We start from the raw sequence: 15,778 nt of genomic DNA on the forward strand, positions 1-15,778 counted from the left end.
CTGGGAGAGAGCTCCTCAGAGCAGAACCACAGTCCCCACAGAGGCGCAGGCCTTCATGTTCCCTGGTGTGAATATGTGTGAATTGGATGAGTGTGTGCATGCACATGGGTGTATGAGTGTGCACACATGTATGTGTACGTGTGCGGGCTGTATGAGTGCATGCAGGTGTGCATGTATGTGAGCATGTTTGTGTGCATGTGTGGGCTGTATGAATGTGCACGTGTGTGCCCACATGTGGGTTGTGTGCGTGCATGTGTGTGAGTGTGAGCATGCTTGTGTGCATGTGTGTGGGTGGTAAGCATGTTGGGGAGCACCTAATTAACACCAGGACAGCTCAGTAGGCATTCTCTGTAGGCCTAAGTTCTAACACTTTCTTTTGCCAATTAGTAGAGTGTAGGGTTCCACAATGGACATTTGAAATCTACTGGTCGAATTTTGCTAAATAGGTCTAATTTTGTCAGCAATAAGAATTAACATTACTAAAAAAAAAAAAATTAACATTACTCTGATATGAAAGGCTGACAGATAATTGAGTCAAATCTTTTTAGCCAAAGTGTGGTTCTTTAAGAAAATAAGAGTGTTTTTTCTTTTATTGAAAGTTTGTTGAACTGTTACATTGTAAAAGAGGGGCTGAGTTTTGCTGAGTTATCCCTGATTTTTTAGCTGAGTCCTCTAGGAGAAGCTTCATGAAAGAGCCAGGCAATGTAAGGGCCTTTCCGTGGCTAAAGGGAATCATCTGTCCCTCCTCACCTCCTCATCAATGCCAGATTTACAGAAATGCCAGGTTTACATTCTGGGAAGTTAAAGAGTTTAAAAGTTGTTCAACTCTTAAAATTCTACAATCCTGAAGATGGAACTAAAATCTTTATGCAGAGAGTCGCACATGTACGGAGTCATTTTAATCTAGTGTTTTTATTTTTTTTTCTAGTGTTTTTAAATTGGAAACCCTGATGAAAAGAAAGAGGCTCTGGAAGACTTGATGTTTTGTCTTCCTGTGGTCGTGAACTTATTATAGCATGCCTTAAAGAAACCTCACTTCCTTATTTTAGAATGCAATAAATGTGATTTGTGACTGATTTTAAAATGTGAATCAAAGCCAAGAAGTAGATGCTAGCTGACCTTCTAGACCTGTATGGAGACTTTACATTTTCATACACATAGTGTCCCTTGTTGAGGAACTTCCTGGTGACTAAACAAGGAGCACTGGGTTCTGACCAGAGAGGTCAACTTCCCAGACAATAACATATGCTGCACAAGCTCTATGAGTAGACAAACTACGACTGGCTGCGGGGAGTGGTGATGAAGCATAGACAATCTGCAGACTGAAAGGCCAGATACGTAATACTTAAGAGTTTGTCGAAATCTCTGGGGTTGGTCCAGTTGTTTGACCACGTGGTATCTGTCCTAACTACTTAATTCTGCTAAGATAGCACAAAAGCAGCTATAGATAATACATACAAAACCTGCTGTGACTGTAAGTACACTATTTAAAAATCAGATTGTGACTGATTTGGTCCACAGATCCTAGTTTGCCGACTTCTAGCCTCAAGAACGTAAATCTGGCTCCCACCTTGTGAGTTCCCACTCTCACGGCCAAGCTCTTGCTCTTGTATGCACTGTCTCATAGCAAGGTCCTTGGGGGTAGAACGAGATGATGAGGGTTTATGCAGAGGTAATACAGTCAGTAAGAACACAGAGGCCTTCTAGAGTGAATGCATAAATTTCAAGTACATCAGCATGAGGTCCAATCGCAAGTGGTGTCCTTATAATAGGAGGTGTTGAAAACTGGGGGGGATATTGAATGCTTGATATAAACCTATCTGAGAGTCATTTTATGTTTGCTTTTGGCATTATCACAGGTTCTGAGTGCTCAGGGATACCAGTATCAGAACGGATAAACTGCATCCCCGAAAAGACACCAACAAAGGTGAGTTATGGATCTTGCTTTCACCTAAGAGTTTTTGACACTGGGTAGCTTTATTTTCCCTGTTTGTAACTCTCAGAGAGTTGTTGGCATGGCACCACTTGGTGGTTCAGGAGAGTGAGTCCTGAAATTGCTGTGGGTCAACAGATTCAGCAAATAAAAGTACAGGCTGCTCATAAATTTGAAATTCAGATACACAATGACTACATTTTTAGTGTAAGTATGTCCCATGCAAGACTTGGGACTGACTTATGCTAAAAATTGATATGTCTTTTAACACTTCATAGTTCTGGGTTCGCTCGCCCTCTCTTACTGCTTCTGTTTCTTGCCCTCTCTTGGCTGTCTCTCTCCTTTCACAATTCCAAAGGTTATCCAGGATCCACCATATAAAGCCATACATATGCATAAAACATTATTTAAGATAAGGACATCATTTCAAGAGCCACGTTCTAGATGGAAGGTGGTCATAAACACTTGATTAAAGATAGAGCAGTCATCTGGGGAGTGATGAGAGAGATGTTTGGTGGCTAGCAACTGAAGTCCAACGGGATATTATGATAATAAAATGCATTGCACATGCCCTATCAGTCACTTTGCACGTTGAGAATGAATGAAGATCAAAGGTAATCCACTGGCGTGAGAGGCAGACCTGTGTCAGATACAGGAGGGCTTTGGTGTGTGGGGTGCCTGGACCCCACACGCCCACTCCAGCTGTGTGTGCATCTTGGAGGGAGAGAGCTGCATGTCTGTGATGTTCTTGAGTGGCTCTTTTGGTTTGTCTAAAGATTATTTTTTTCTTCCCTACTTTCTCTCTCACACTTCTGGAAGGCAGAAATCCAAAATTGAGGTGTTGGCTGGTTCTTTTTGAGTACTGAGGCAGAAGCTGATCTGTGTGTCTGTCTGAGCAGTTTCTGGCAATGACCATCAATCCTTGATTTTGCTGTTAAAGTCTTCACTCCAATCTGTGCTTCTGTTTTCTCATGGTGTTCTCCGTGTGTGTGTGTGTGTGTCCTGGCTTCCCACTATCGTAAGGACACAGGTCACATGGGTTAAGGGCCAGGGTGATCTCTTAATTAATTGCATCTGCCACAATCTTTTTTTCCCAAATAAAATCAGTTCTGAGGTCCTGAGGATGTGGAATTCGACATGTCTTGTCTGGGCTCACAATTGAGCCCACGACCTGGACAAAGTCTTAGAGATGGGAACAGTAGAAAATGAGAATTGCTATGACTTGGGCCTTTGGAATTGACGGGAATGGCATCGATGCTGAGCAAGAAATGAATGAAGGCATCAAGGAGAAGAGCTGAAAGGTCAGCTGTAGGATGTGACACCTGGGGTTGTGGAAGCTGCAAGTTTAGGAAGAGAAGTGAACCAGGACCAGAGAAGTAGCTTGCAGGAGCTAAAATGCCTAGGAACTGCAGCTTGGAGCAGAGTGATGGAGGAAAAACTATACAGGAAGTCTGGAGGCTCTGTGGGAGGCATGTGAGAGAGAAGGCCAACCTGGTAAATAGTTAAGGATCGTGAAATCCTCAGACTAGAACAAACCCAGTGCCCTGACCAGCTGCTTTTAATAAATACCATGGTATCAAGATTGTTGTTCAGTAATGACCTTTGCTTTTTTCTATATGTTTTGCCCAACTGAAGTAATCTTTGCCCTTCCCCTTCATTCATTGGTCTGCTCCTTGTTAACTCAGAGAGAAATACTCCTGGAGCACCATCAACGGCCTGCTTGTTCATAGGTCTTACTTCATTATTTTGTTGCATGTTTTAGGTGTCCTAGGTGTTATATGCTGAATGAGACACTTGTTGAGTGGCTGAGTCTGGCCACTGATGTGCACGTTATAGCTTATGTAAGTTTATGTTTAGGGCAGTGCACAGCTCTGTGGAGGAGGACAGGGGCACGGAGTTAAGACCATGACCCCAGATTGGGCAGTCTCCAGTGGTGCGGCCATTGCTCCACTATGTTATCTCTCCCACCTCCTTCAGGATTACTTACAAAGAACTAATACCACAAATTTTCTCGCAGGTAATTCTTTATTGTAGACTCCATTGTTTCTTGCTCCCAATAATGTGATGTATGCAGGACAAGACAAAGGAATGTATCAAACCATCCTGAGCACCCTTGGGAGCCTTATTCGGAGGAATGATCTTCAGGAGTCCTCAGTCTCTGCTCTTACATATCTAGTCCTGAGCTTTGGTTGTGGGGTGGCAGCTGCTGCAGGGTGCCTGCACTTGGATGTCTCACTGTGACATTGGCACAACCCGTTACCTCTTTATACAACCTGCCTTCCTGTCCTAACCATTGGATTTCTGTTTGTAGTTCTTGGACCCTTTTGGTCTCTGAGGAAGAAACAACAGAACTTTTGCTTAACTCTCCCCTTCAATCTTTTGGGCCAGTATTTCATTATTTGAACTACTTTCCTTAACACTGTTTCCCAGAATTAAGTCCTTTATTTCCATTCACACGGCCGTCGGATGACACTACCTCATGCTACGATTCCTGCAGTAGTGTCTGAGCATCTGCTCTGAATTCCATGACATGCGTGGTTGAAACTCCTGTTGAAGATCCTACTTCCATTATATTTCTACTTATCTCGAATGCCTACAGCATTCATTACTCTACATTGGGTAATGTTCAAATATTTCATTCTAAGATCCTGTGTAGCCTTCTTTGGGTCTCTGTGGTTACACTTAGACCCCATGCATATCCTAGAGAGCCTCTCTTTAAAATGTTCCAGTTACTGAGGTCCTGATTTTTTTCCTAAATTTTAGATCTGCTGCTTCCTAATGGTGCACACATTCTCAGAGGTGTCATGTCATCGGTGACTTATTTCCAACTCACTTTGATGTGTACAAGTTTCTTGTTTGTGTTATTCTGAATTCCAATTCTTTTAATCACATACATTGTAAATATCTTCTAGTCTTAAGAGGCTGTGTTCATCTATTTTATGCTCTCGATAAACAGAAATTTCACATCTTAATGGAGTCAAAGTCAAACGTCCATATTCCTATGTGACATCATATCTCAGAACTGATAACAGGAACATTAAAAGCCTAAAGGTGAAAAGGAAAAAAGTTACAACATTGAGAAGAAAGTAAAAGATCTAAAATAATAATGATGAACTTAATAAGTCAAAGTTTATTTCTATACATTTTCTTAGGTTTCTACATAGTCAATACTATGCATGGAAATCATGACAATTTGACCTCATCCTTTGTAGCCTTAAAGTTTTATTTTTTGTTTCTATTTGTTTTTCAGGTTAGGCTCTCCAATATATTTTTAATTTTAAGAAGTCATAGGCATAGATATGTGTGTGCATATATGTAAACAATAAAATACCTTTACCTTTTGCGTACTTTACCTAATACTGAGGGAGCTCTTAAAAATATTTCATTATGTACTCTTTCAATTTTACCTTGTGACTCTTTAAAAATTTTCTGTAAATATTTTGAATCTTTATCATTAGTTGAAAATCAAGTTTGAGATGTCATATATTTCCCATAAAATAAGCCTTTTTGTCATCATATGTGACTTCCCCGCTCCCTGATAATGAATTTCCCCTTGGGTCTATTTGTCTGCTATCTCTGCAGCTGTACTGGCCTTGGGTTGGCATTCTTCTCATGCATCTCCACGCCCCCCTCCCTTTTAATCTCAGTGCTTCTGTGATCTTAAAGTTTGAATGTGCCTCCTATAAGCAACTTTAGTGGCATTTACTTCTCTAAGTATAATCTATCTTTGCTTTTTAAAAAAAATACTTATTTATGCATACAAGAATTGGGGTACAGGCCTGAGGTTTGGGGGGGGTGAGAGGATTCACCAGAGACAGAGTGGGGAGAAGAGCAGGTGAAGCTACTGAAATACACCGCTGAGGGGAGCAGCAGATGAGACAGGAGAGGTCTGCTGAGCCATGTGGGTCAGCTCCCTGGCTGGGGATCGAACTCATGCTGCAGTGTCTGCGGATAGCTTCCTAGTGCTGCGTCTTAACCCCTTGCACCACCAGGGAGACCCCTATCTTTTCTTTTTAAATTAAATATTGAATGAAATAATGACATGACAGTTTTTTTCCCTAATGTCTCATTTTATATTTTCCATTTATTCTTCTCTTATCCTCCCATAACATGTATTCCTGCCTTAGTTTCCCCTCAGTACTGTATTTGAAATTATAGATTCTATGTTATTTTGGCAGTTTCTCTCATGTTTTATTTTATTCATTTATTTAAAGATTTATTTATTTATGTGTATAAGAACTGGGGTGTAGGCCATAGGTGTGAGGAGAGGGTGAGAGGATTCACCAGAGACAGAGTGGGGAAAGAACAGGCAGACCGACAGAAATACACTGCTGAGGGGAGCAGCGGGTGAGACAGGAGAGGTCTGCTGAGCCATGTGGGTCAGCTCCCTCGCCGGGGTTCAAACTCATGCCACAGTGGCTTGTGATAGCATTGTGTGTTTAACCCCTGTGCCATCAGGTAGGCCCCTCTCTTACGTTTTAATTGTCATGTTCAACATAGAGGGGCATTTTGTGTCTTGGGTCTACTTTTTCTTGTTCCTTCGGTCCCTTTCTTGTCTTCATTCTGCTGCTCTTGACAACTACTAGGGCTCCCCTACTTTTTGCCCCCTTCTTTGTATTCCTGGGGCTCTGCTCTCCTCCCCCTTCTCAGCATGGCCTGGCTCTACTCCAGGAACTGGTGTTTCACACGGACTCGCAGAGATTGCTCACGTTTCTTGCTGCTTTGGGTACTCTTTGCCCTTTGCTTTTTCTAGTTCAACATAGAAATGATTAAACTCTCTGCAGTCTACAAAAACCATCTTTAACACCCTTTTCAAGACCTTTCTTCTTTCCCTTTATGCTGAAGTTTCATCTGAGTGCTTTTGGGAAGGAAAAAACAGACACTGCTGATTGAAGCTGAGTTCACAGGGAATGTGATCCGTTAGCTGCATTGATCACAGACTAGCAGTCCCTGTTAGTGAGAAAGTAGCATGTCATTTAACCTGGTGGTTAAGATGTCTAAGCAAATTTTTCTTATTATTTGTAAAGCATTGCCATGTCTTCCTGAAAATGTGCTCAGCAGATCCTCAGCTCAGACTACAGGCAGAAGGAGTGGAGATCGAGAGCCCTGGGTTTCTGGCCTTGCCTTTTCAATGGCTAATGAGTGACCCTTTGACAGGCACGTCACCTCTGTGGCTTTGATCTTTGTGGCCTTGAGCTTTCTGTCTGTAAAATAATGCATTTGCCAATCAATGGTGGTCCTACAACTTAGTTATTCTACAGTAAACATTATTTTCTTACAGTTTCTGTGGTTGGAGATCTGGTCTTGTTATCTCTGGGGGCTTTTGGCTTGAAGTCTCATACAACTGCAAAGATGGTCTCTACGAGGACTGTGTTCCTTTTCAAGCCCAGTCATGTGATTGTTGATAGGATGGCAGGATCCATTGGCTCAAGGATGGCTGCACTGAGGGCCTCTACTTCTTGCTGGCTCTTGGCCAGAGACCTTTCTCAGTTCCTTGCTATGTGAGTCCCATACTACATCTCACTTGTCCCCGAGTGAGGGTTCCAACAGAGCAAGTCAGAAAACAAGCAAGGCAGGAAACTCAGGCTTTCTTTATTCTAATCTTTTTGCTACATTCTATTAGTTTCAAGTCACTAAGCATAGCTCAGATCCAAGAAGAAGGGTTTCTTTTTATCTTTTTGCATTTGACCTAATTGCGCCTCCCAAAGAGTTTCCAGGAAGGGATTGTACTCATTTAACTCTCCGCTTGACTCAGTCATTAATTGTGGCAGGTACCTTATTCTTAAATAAGAATTAGAATCTATTTGGGTATCAAGGAGCAATGACTTTCTGCCTTGGGAGGAGTTGAGGGATTATTTTATATATGTATATAATGTATGTCACATATGTACATGTAATATACATGTCTAAATGTCAAAGCAGGATTGGTTTGGTTTCAAACTTCTGTTGAAATGAACTTGATTGGTTTCTGAATAAATTTGATTATAGTCTCTTTTTTTTGAAGTCCACACTGATATAAATGAAACTCCATTTGTCGTTTGAGGCTATTGGTAATATAACTGTATTGTAGTTTAGAATATTTAAATAAACATATTTCTGTTATTGTGACAACAGACTTGGAATGCTTTGCGGTCCCCATTTTATTATATATAATAGGGAAAGACAATCGTCAGAAAGATTAGCTTTGAGTACAAGTTCTACACTGATACAGCGTGAGTTTTCTATATATCAGTTACCTTATTTATCAAATGAAGTTAAGGATGCCACAAACTCAGATGATATTGATAACTGCTAGTATCCTACATGTCGAAGGAGTAACTGATGATCTCTTATTTCAGGATGTGTGTGAGCAGCGTGGCTGCTGGTGGCAACCTCAGAGCTCTGTCAACGTGCCTTCATGCTTCTATACTAACAATCATGGCTATTCCATGGTGGGTGACCTTAGCAACACAGGAGCAGGTAAGCCAGACAACCATGAGGCAGAAGCTCCTGCTTTAAAGGCCCCACTTCCTATGCAGCCATAGCAGCTTGCACAGCCCTGTGCCCACATGTGGGTGCTTCTCTTAGCAAGGACAGGAATCTACTTTGGCAACAGAGAAAAAAATCACTGTTTGTCTTGGGAATTTAGAGACATGCTCTATTCTTGGCTCTGTATTTATGGAGATTTGTAACCTTGTACAAACATCCTGACCTTTTTGTCCCCAAGTTTCTTATTATCATTTTTTGAGAATCTCAAATTGATTTCCTTAAATTTTTTCCCAAATTATGTTTATTGAGGTCATTTAGATTTACATCTTTGTACAATAGCTTAATTATGGGAATAGCCTAAGTGCCCAAGGACAGAGGAGTGGATCAGAAAAATGTGTGTACACACACACACACACACACACATACACACAATGGAATACTACTCAGTTGTAAAAAAGGACAAATTCCTGCCATGTGTTACAATATGGAACTGGAATGATTAATGCTAACCAAATTCTTAACATTTAAAGAGCATGATTTGAACTCAGTAACCTCTGAGACCATATCCAAATCTAATACAGTGTGATTTTAATGATATAGAAACAACCCCAATTTTATAAACATCTTATGAAAGTTAACTAATCAATGTCAGTGTGCAAAAACTAAATACCTCTACTTCTCTCTCCCATCCTAAAATGGAGAGCATAGCAATGAACTTTCTGGGGGATGCTGGAAGGTGACAACTTTGGGGAGCCTCTTAACATACAGGAAAAGGCAGGCTTCCTGCCTAGAAGCTCTTAGCCTGATGAGTTTTTTCTAATAAGCTCTCAACTGGCTTATTACATAACTAGGGAGATGGCATCAGTGAATATGACCACCTGCGATGAAAATCCCTGAGAAGGGATAATGTCTACTTGCACATTGAGGGCTGAAAGTATAAAGGCTGAGTTTGTGGCGGAAAGGGAGTTAGGCCTTTGGTTGAGGTTCTCAATCAGACTGTAGAAAAGAGGCATGTTTTTTTTGGCTAGATAATGACGGTACCCAGCTTCAGAATCTGGCTAAGGTGGTATTGTGCATGATGAGGTATATGGTCTTTCTTTTGGGCAATAAAGATGCTTACCAGTCCCTTTGACATAAAGCTTCATTTCATGTGGCTGTTATTTGTGAATTTACTCAGCTAGCTCTGAAAACACCTGTTCTTTACCCATTAGGCTTCACAGCACAGTTGAAAAGGCTGTCTTCTCCATCCCCATATGGAAATGATGTTATCAACGTCCTTCTCACAGCGGAATACCAGACAGCCAATCGTTTCCACTTTAAGGTTGGACTTTGTTTATATTTAAAAAAATCCTTTTGAAGTGTTCTTCCCTACTGGATAGCTACAGTTACTACAAAGAAGATGGTTTGGCTATGCAGATGTTTTTCTTTATGTAATTATTCTTACTTAGCACCCATGTGTTGAAGCCATCTGTGGCCTTCTTTTAGAGGGATAACTTCTTAGTGCTGTAGAGTGTTAAGCATTTGAATCTGGTGGTACAAGGTGTGAGCCTACAGCAGACACAGAGTGTCTGGATTGGTGCCAGTGGTCTGATATCTAAAGTGCTGGTGTTGGGGTTGGGGGGTGGTTCTGATTTGGAAAGACAGAGTTTTCATTTTGACTTTCATTCCCCTCCTTTGTCTGGACAGTTAACTGACCTCCAAAAGAAGAGGTATGAAGTACCCCATGAGCATGTGAAGCCCTTTCAAGGAAATGCTGCTGCTTCCACCAACTATGAAGTTCAAGTCTCCAACCAGCCATTTAGTATCAAAGTGATCAGAAAAAAACTTGGCCGTGTCCTGTGAGTTTTGAAAACCTGTCTGGGGAGCCAAGTAGGAAGGTGGTAGGGGAGGGAGGTTTGCAAGCCTGAGAGCAGAGTGCATCTCATGGAGACTCCCAAAGCTGGTGAGCTGCTATTGGGGACTAGATGCTGCAGCTCCATGCAGATACATTTCTTCTGCCTTCCTCCTTCCTTCTGTTTGCTCATTCCCCCCTCCTCTTTATTTTTCCTTTACTTCTATTCTTCTAACCACTTAACCACCAGCAACTACTTATGGACCATCTAATATAACAAATGTATACTCTTTTAGTCATGTGGAGGAATGTCTGGTGGACAGATCTAAGAAATGTGCCATGTGGCTCCTCCTGATCTCTTGGTGTCCAGGGAAGAATATCACAGGAGAGCAGGTGGGGTGGATGAAACTGAGGGTAGCACATCATGAGACATAAAGGACATTTTCTAAGCAGTCGTATTCTCTCCATTTGGCTTCCTGGCCCTGTTCCCCATCTGCATCTAGGTTTGACTCAAGCATCGGGCCCCTCCTGTTCTCCGACCAGTACCTGCAGCTGTCCTTCCGACTGCCCAGCGCCAACGTGTATGGGCTGGGAGAACACGTGCACCAGCAGTACCGCCACAGCATGGATTGGAAGACCTGGCCCATATTCACCAGAGACACGATTCCCACTGGGGTGAGCTTTCAGGAAGGGCCCCTCTCCCTGGATGTCATAGCTCATTCTCAAAGTCACCCCTGGCAACACAATGGTTAGGAATAAGAACCATTTGTGTGGTTCAGGGCATGTGACTGCTCTGTGTCTCCAGCTCCTTTTCTGGTCTGGGAGGTAATAAACTTATCTCTTTGGACAGTGGTGGGAATTAAGTACACATACAGAGTCTAGAAGAGTGTCTGCCACACAAGACGTGCACAGTAAATAACAGCTTCTTTAAATAACAACTCAGTAAATAACAGTATTTTCCTTCTGGCCTAAGAAGTCTTGGGGAGAGGACCATGCATGTTGACTCTGTCCACTGTTAGCTGGGATCTCCATATTTTAGGTTTACCCTTTATGAATCACCAGTTTCACAGGTTTGCCAGCAAACGAGGGTATAATATCAATTAAAATACTCAGACATTCTTTGTGTGAAGAATGTCTGGGGCAGTGAAAGAGTAAAAGGAATGGAATTTTGTGGCTGTCATTGTCATGTTGTGTTTTGACAGCTAAAACCCAAAGCAGTTGTTTTCTAGGCTCAGCAATACTTACAGGTCTTGTTAAGCAATTTTCAAGGGTGGTTATAAGAATAATTTATTAAGTGACTATTCTTGGACATTATCTCTGTTTACCAAGAAATTCTGAAAAAATAAGAATCCTTTACCTTATTGAACAGATGATGAAACCAATAATTCACTTGTTTACAGCAACCATATCTAGATCTTGGATGTTAAACATTTATTCAAATTTAACCATGATTTCCCTATTCAGTATTCACACAATTAGCACTAATTTCCTGAACCATTTCTGACAATGTGGGGTTTGGACTAGTAGATTGTAAATTTTTGTTATTTAATTATCTCTCCGCAGGATGGAGCTAACTTGTATGGTGCACAGACCTTCTTCCTGTGCCTTGAAGACAGCAGTGGGTTTTCCTTTGGAGTGTTTCTGATGAACAGCAATGCCATGGGTAAAGCTCTGAAGGAATATTTGTGGACAAAGGGCACAGGAGTGACTTTTAGTCCCTTTGTTACAGTGTTACAATAAAAGGACTGGGGTCTTTTAGGAATATCTAAACCAGAGCTTAGGGCCTTGTGTGGTCCCTGATTGTGTCACCCCTCTTCATTGCCTGTTCACCCATGAATGGGGTAGCTCTCCTTGATTTATTTCCTTGAACCTGGTTGCCTCTCTTGGAATATTTTCTAGAGGTAAGGCAGCTGACTAACTCTTTCCTGTAATCTACTCTAAGCGGTTTCTTACTAGTTGTTACTCCCTTCTTTAACTGTGATATAGTGGAGTAGGCTGATAGAATCCTAACGTGGGCCTAATGATGGCAGGTGCTGAGCTTAACCAGGTTGCTACAGCTGAGCGGTTGTCACATTCAGACACTCCAGGGTAGCGAGGTAGAGTGATAAGCATCATGCAGAGGAATATCAGGTTGTTTAAAGCCAAGTAGTGAAACATCAGATTCCAGCGGCAATAAATCAGTCACCACAGGGGAAGAGGACATATCCCCCAGGATTGACGGAGGTATAAGATATTCATCTCCTTCTCAACTGAGAATCAAAGGACTAGATCAGTGCTACTCAAATCATGGCCTATGGATGGTTCACAAACTATTTCTTTTTTTTTAAATTAAAAAAAAATTTGCATAGAAGAACTGGGGTAGAGGTGCTGGGGGGAGGAGGTGGAGTGGAGGTAAGAGGATTCACCAGAGACAGAGCTGGGAGCAGAACAGGCAGACGGACTGAAAACACTGCTGAGGGGAGCAGTGGGCCAGACAGCAGAGGTCTGCTGAGTCATGTGGGTCAGCTCCTTGATGGGGGATCGAATTTAGGCCATAGTGGTTATAGTCTGAGACTTAACCCCTGGGCCACCAGGGAGGCCCTGGTTCACAAGTTATTTCATGTCTAAGGTAAGAGAGTAAACGTTGCCTTAGCATCCAAGAGCATGCATGAAACTTTCCCTAGTAATTCTTTTTCACATCATTTTATAAAAGTATTCATTTGCAAAGAAGTGGAAATTAAAAAAATAAAGACCCCAACCTTCACCAACAGAGAGAGAGCCACCATGGGTGGGCTAAGATGATTCTAAGATACTGAACAGTCTTGAGATGATACAGAATTATTTCATTTCAGGTAGATGAAAGGAACCAGAAAACAAGTTGAGTCAGATTTAAAGGGAAAGTTCACAGGATCCCATAATCTATGCATGAGTTGGTCCTATGACCAAAGAGTAGAGTTTGGAGATCTTCAGGCCTTTTATCCCTAAATGTGAAGGGTATAATCCTGGATCTGGGGCATGGGGAAAGCATTTCCTGTAGTTGTGAATGTCAGAGAAGAAAACATTTTCCTTTGTCCTCTTTGGTTCAGTTGATGGAAACCGGCAAATCACAAAATCACAGGCAGGTTAGCAAGAGAACAGACAGTGATTACTTATACATGCAACATTCAAGGGTGCTCAGTGAAGGGTAACTCAAAAGGGTGGGTAGGATTTGGAGCTTATAGACCATCCTAGTGGACAGATGTGAGGGGTGGGGAGAAAGGCACTTAGCGCAAGTGCTTCCTAGAAGATGTAGGAGGATGAAAGGCACTTAGAGAACAAAAAAACGACTTAGAAACGTAAATTAGCCCTTGGGAGAATAGTTGGGAACCCAACATTCTTATGAGAAAATTTATTTGGATGTGGTGCCAACTTCCTGTCTCTGAGAAGATTAGAGTCCCTCTGGGAGAGGGGATTTATAAACAACCCAGTGCTTTTGAAAGGCTCTGCTTTTAGGTTGATAAGGGATTTCAGAAACTCAGATGTCTTCAGTTTAACATAATCTTTATGCCACAGTAGCTTATTCAAAACATCTTCATGAAATGGGTCTTTTTTTATTAAGAATGTTTCCTACATCAGTTAACCCTGATGTGGGGTTAACACACTCTAGAAAGAATTCTCATTTTTCTTTATTTTCCATCATTCTAGAGGTCACCCTCCAGCCCGCCCCAGCTATCACATACCGCATCACTGGGGGCATTTTTGACTTCTACGTGTTCCTGGGAGATACTCCAGAGCAAGTTGTTCAAGAGTATCTGGCGGTAAGCTCACGACGCTGTGATTATGGCCGAGGTACCCCAATGTGCAGGGGTGACTCCTAGCTGTCCTGCAGAGCTATTGTAAGTTGACCCCACCCTAACGAAGCCCAGTGGTCTATCTTGTGAGACTGGGTGAGTTGATGGTGGGTTCACTGTGGTGGTAATGCCTGATAGGGGCACCCCAATATTACCTCAGTTAAAAATAATACAAAATAAATGAAACAATTATGATGTTATTAACATTTTAAGGGGAGGGGAAGGATGAGAGCAAAGAAGGGAGGGTCTGTGATGGCAACTGTGGGGTCCTTGGCAGTGGGCACATGCTAGCAGCAGCGCCTAATCGGGGTGTCCTACACTTATATTACAGAAACAGTGATGTAACCAAATATCAACTCAAAAAATAATAAATAAAACACTTTAATGTGCAATTCAGAAACATATAATGGATGACACAGGCAAAAAAGTAATGTAAAATGATCAATTATAAGAACATGCAAAAGGAGACAAACAAGACCATAAAATACAATGGCAGAAATAAAAATTTAGGATCTGCAGAGATTTAAAATCTCTTAATTTCTTTTGAATCTATAATTACTCAAAATTAAAATTTAGAAAATATCCATCATGGTTCATGGGTGATTTGGTAGTGGGAATTTTATGGGGATTATACCTAAGGGGAGAATCAAACATTATATCAAAATGAAGAATGATGTAAGAGAAAACTAAATATAAAATAATAAAAAAAATCAGTCATCTTTATATATGGAGTTTGGTTAAAAAAAAAATAAGTTGACCTAGACCTTAACAATTTATAAAGGGGTTAGGAAAATAGACATATATTCTAACAATGAAACAGTATGTTGGCAAATTGGTCTTGTGCCCCCAAACCAAGACCAAGAAAAAGTTTCATCAAAATCAGAGCACTTTATTAACTTTCTTTTTTTAAACATTTTTAAAAAGATTTATTTATTTAGGCATACAAGAACAGGGGTGCAGACCAGAGGTGTGGGGGGTGAGAGGATTCACCAGAGACAAAGCAGGGAACAGAACAGGTGGATCCACTGAAATACACTGCTGAGTGGAGCAGCGGGCGAGTCAGGAGAGGTCTGCTGCGCCATGTGGGTCAGCGCCCTAGTCAGGGATTGAACTTGTGCTGCAGTAGCTGTGGATTCTTTCATAGTGCTGATGCTTAACCCCTTGTGCCTCCAGGGAGGCCCTATATTTATTAACTTTCATTGCACATATTTCTCTCAGCTTGTTGGGCGGCCAGTCCTACCCTCATATTGGTCACTTGGATTTCATCTCAGTCGCTATGATTACGGAAGCCTTGACAACATGAAAAGAGTCGTGGCAAGAAACCGTGGAGCAAATCTTCCTTATGTAAGTGAGGCTTAAAAAAAGCTTCCCCAAAGAAAAGAATTCCCTTGGGGAATAAAAACAACTGTCTACAATGTCAAAAATGAACAAGCTTAGAGATCTAATTGACTTTATTAAGTGATTCATGAGCCGGGTAGCGTGTTTTTGAGGTGCTGCAGGGGTTCATGCAAAATGGAGGGTGTTTATAAATAGAAGGAGGGTGGGAATGGTTATTAGCAAAAGGTAAGATAATTGCATGTAAAACCCTCTTCCTTGGGGGCAGAGAGGGGTGTCTTATGAGGCAGATAACCCCTCTGGTTCTGATTAGGAAATTCCAGATTGTTTTAGGGTCACTATCGTGAGGGAGTTTGAAACTATAATAAGTATCAATTCTGGGTGGAAATCCAGTATAAAGGA

General features: G+C 41.6%; 1 protein-coding gene across 1 annotated transcript in view; it reads left to right on the forward strand.

Moving 5' to 3' along the window:
• LOC311168963 (maltase-glucoamylase-like) overlaps positions 1–15,778 on the forward strand; it is a gene marked incomplete at both ends in the record, with an annotated part of 151,453 nt that overhangs the window by 16,935 nt on the left and 118,740 nt on the right. The window contains 8 exons of the mRNA XM_084230670.1: positions 1,860–1,927; positions 8,272–8,392; positions 9,613–9,722; positions 10,088–10,239; positions 10,736–10,907; positions 11,796–11,895; positions 13,896–14,008; positions 15,260–15,385. Of these exons, the coding sequence (XP_084086796.1) occupies positions 1,860–1,927; positions 8,272–8,392; positions 9,613–9,722; positions 10,088–10,239; positions 10,736–10,907; positions 11,796–11,895; positions 13,896–14,008; positions 15,260–15,385 (962 nt within the window). The remainder of the gene's footprint in view (positions 1–1,859; positions 1,928–8,271; positions 8,393–9,612; positions 9,723–10,087; positions 10,240–10,735; positions 10,908–11,795; positions 11,896–13,895; positions 14,009–15,259; positions 15,386–15,778) is intronic.

The sequence above is a fragment of the Talpa europaea genome (assembly GCF_964194135.1).
Source record: "Talpa europaea genome assembly, chromosome: 3".
Lineage (NCBI taxonomy): Eukaryota > Metazoa > Chordata > Mammalia > Eulipotyphla > Talpidae > Talpa > Talpa europaea.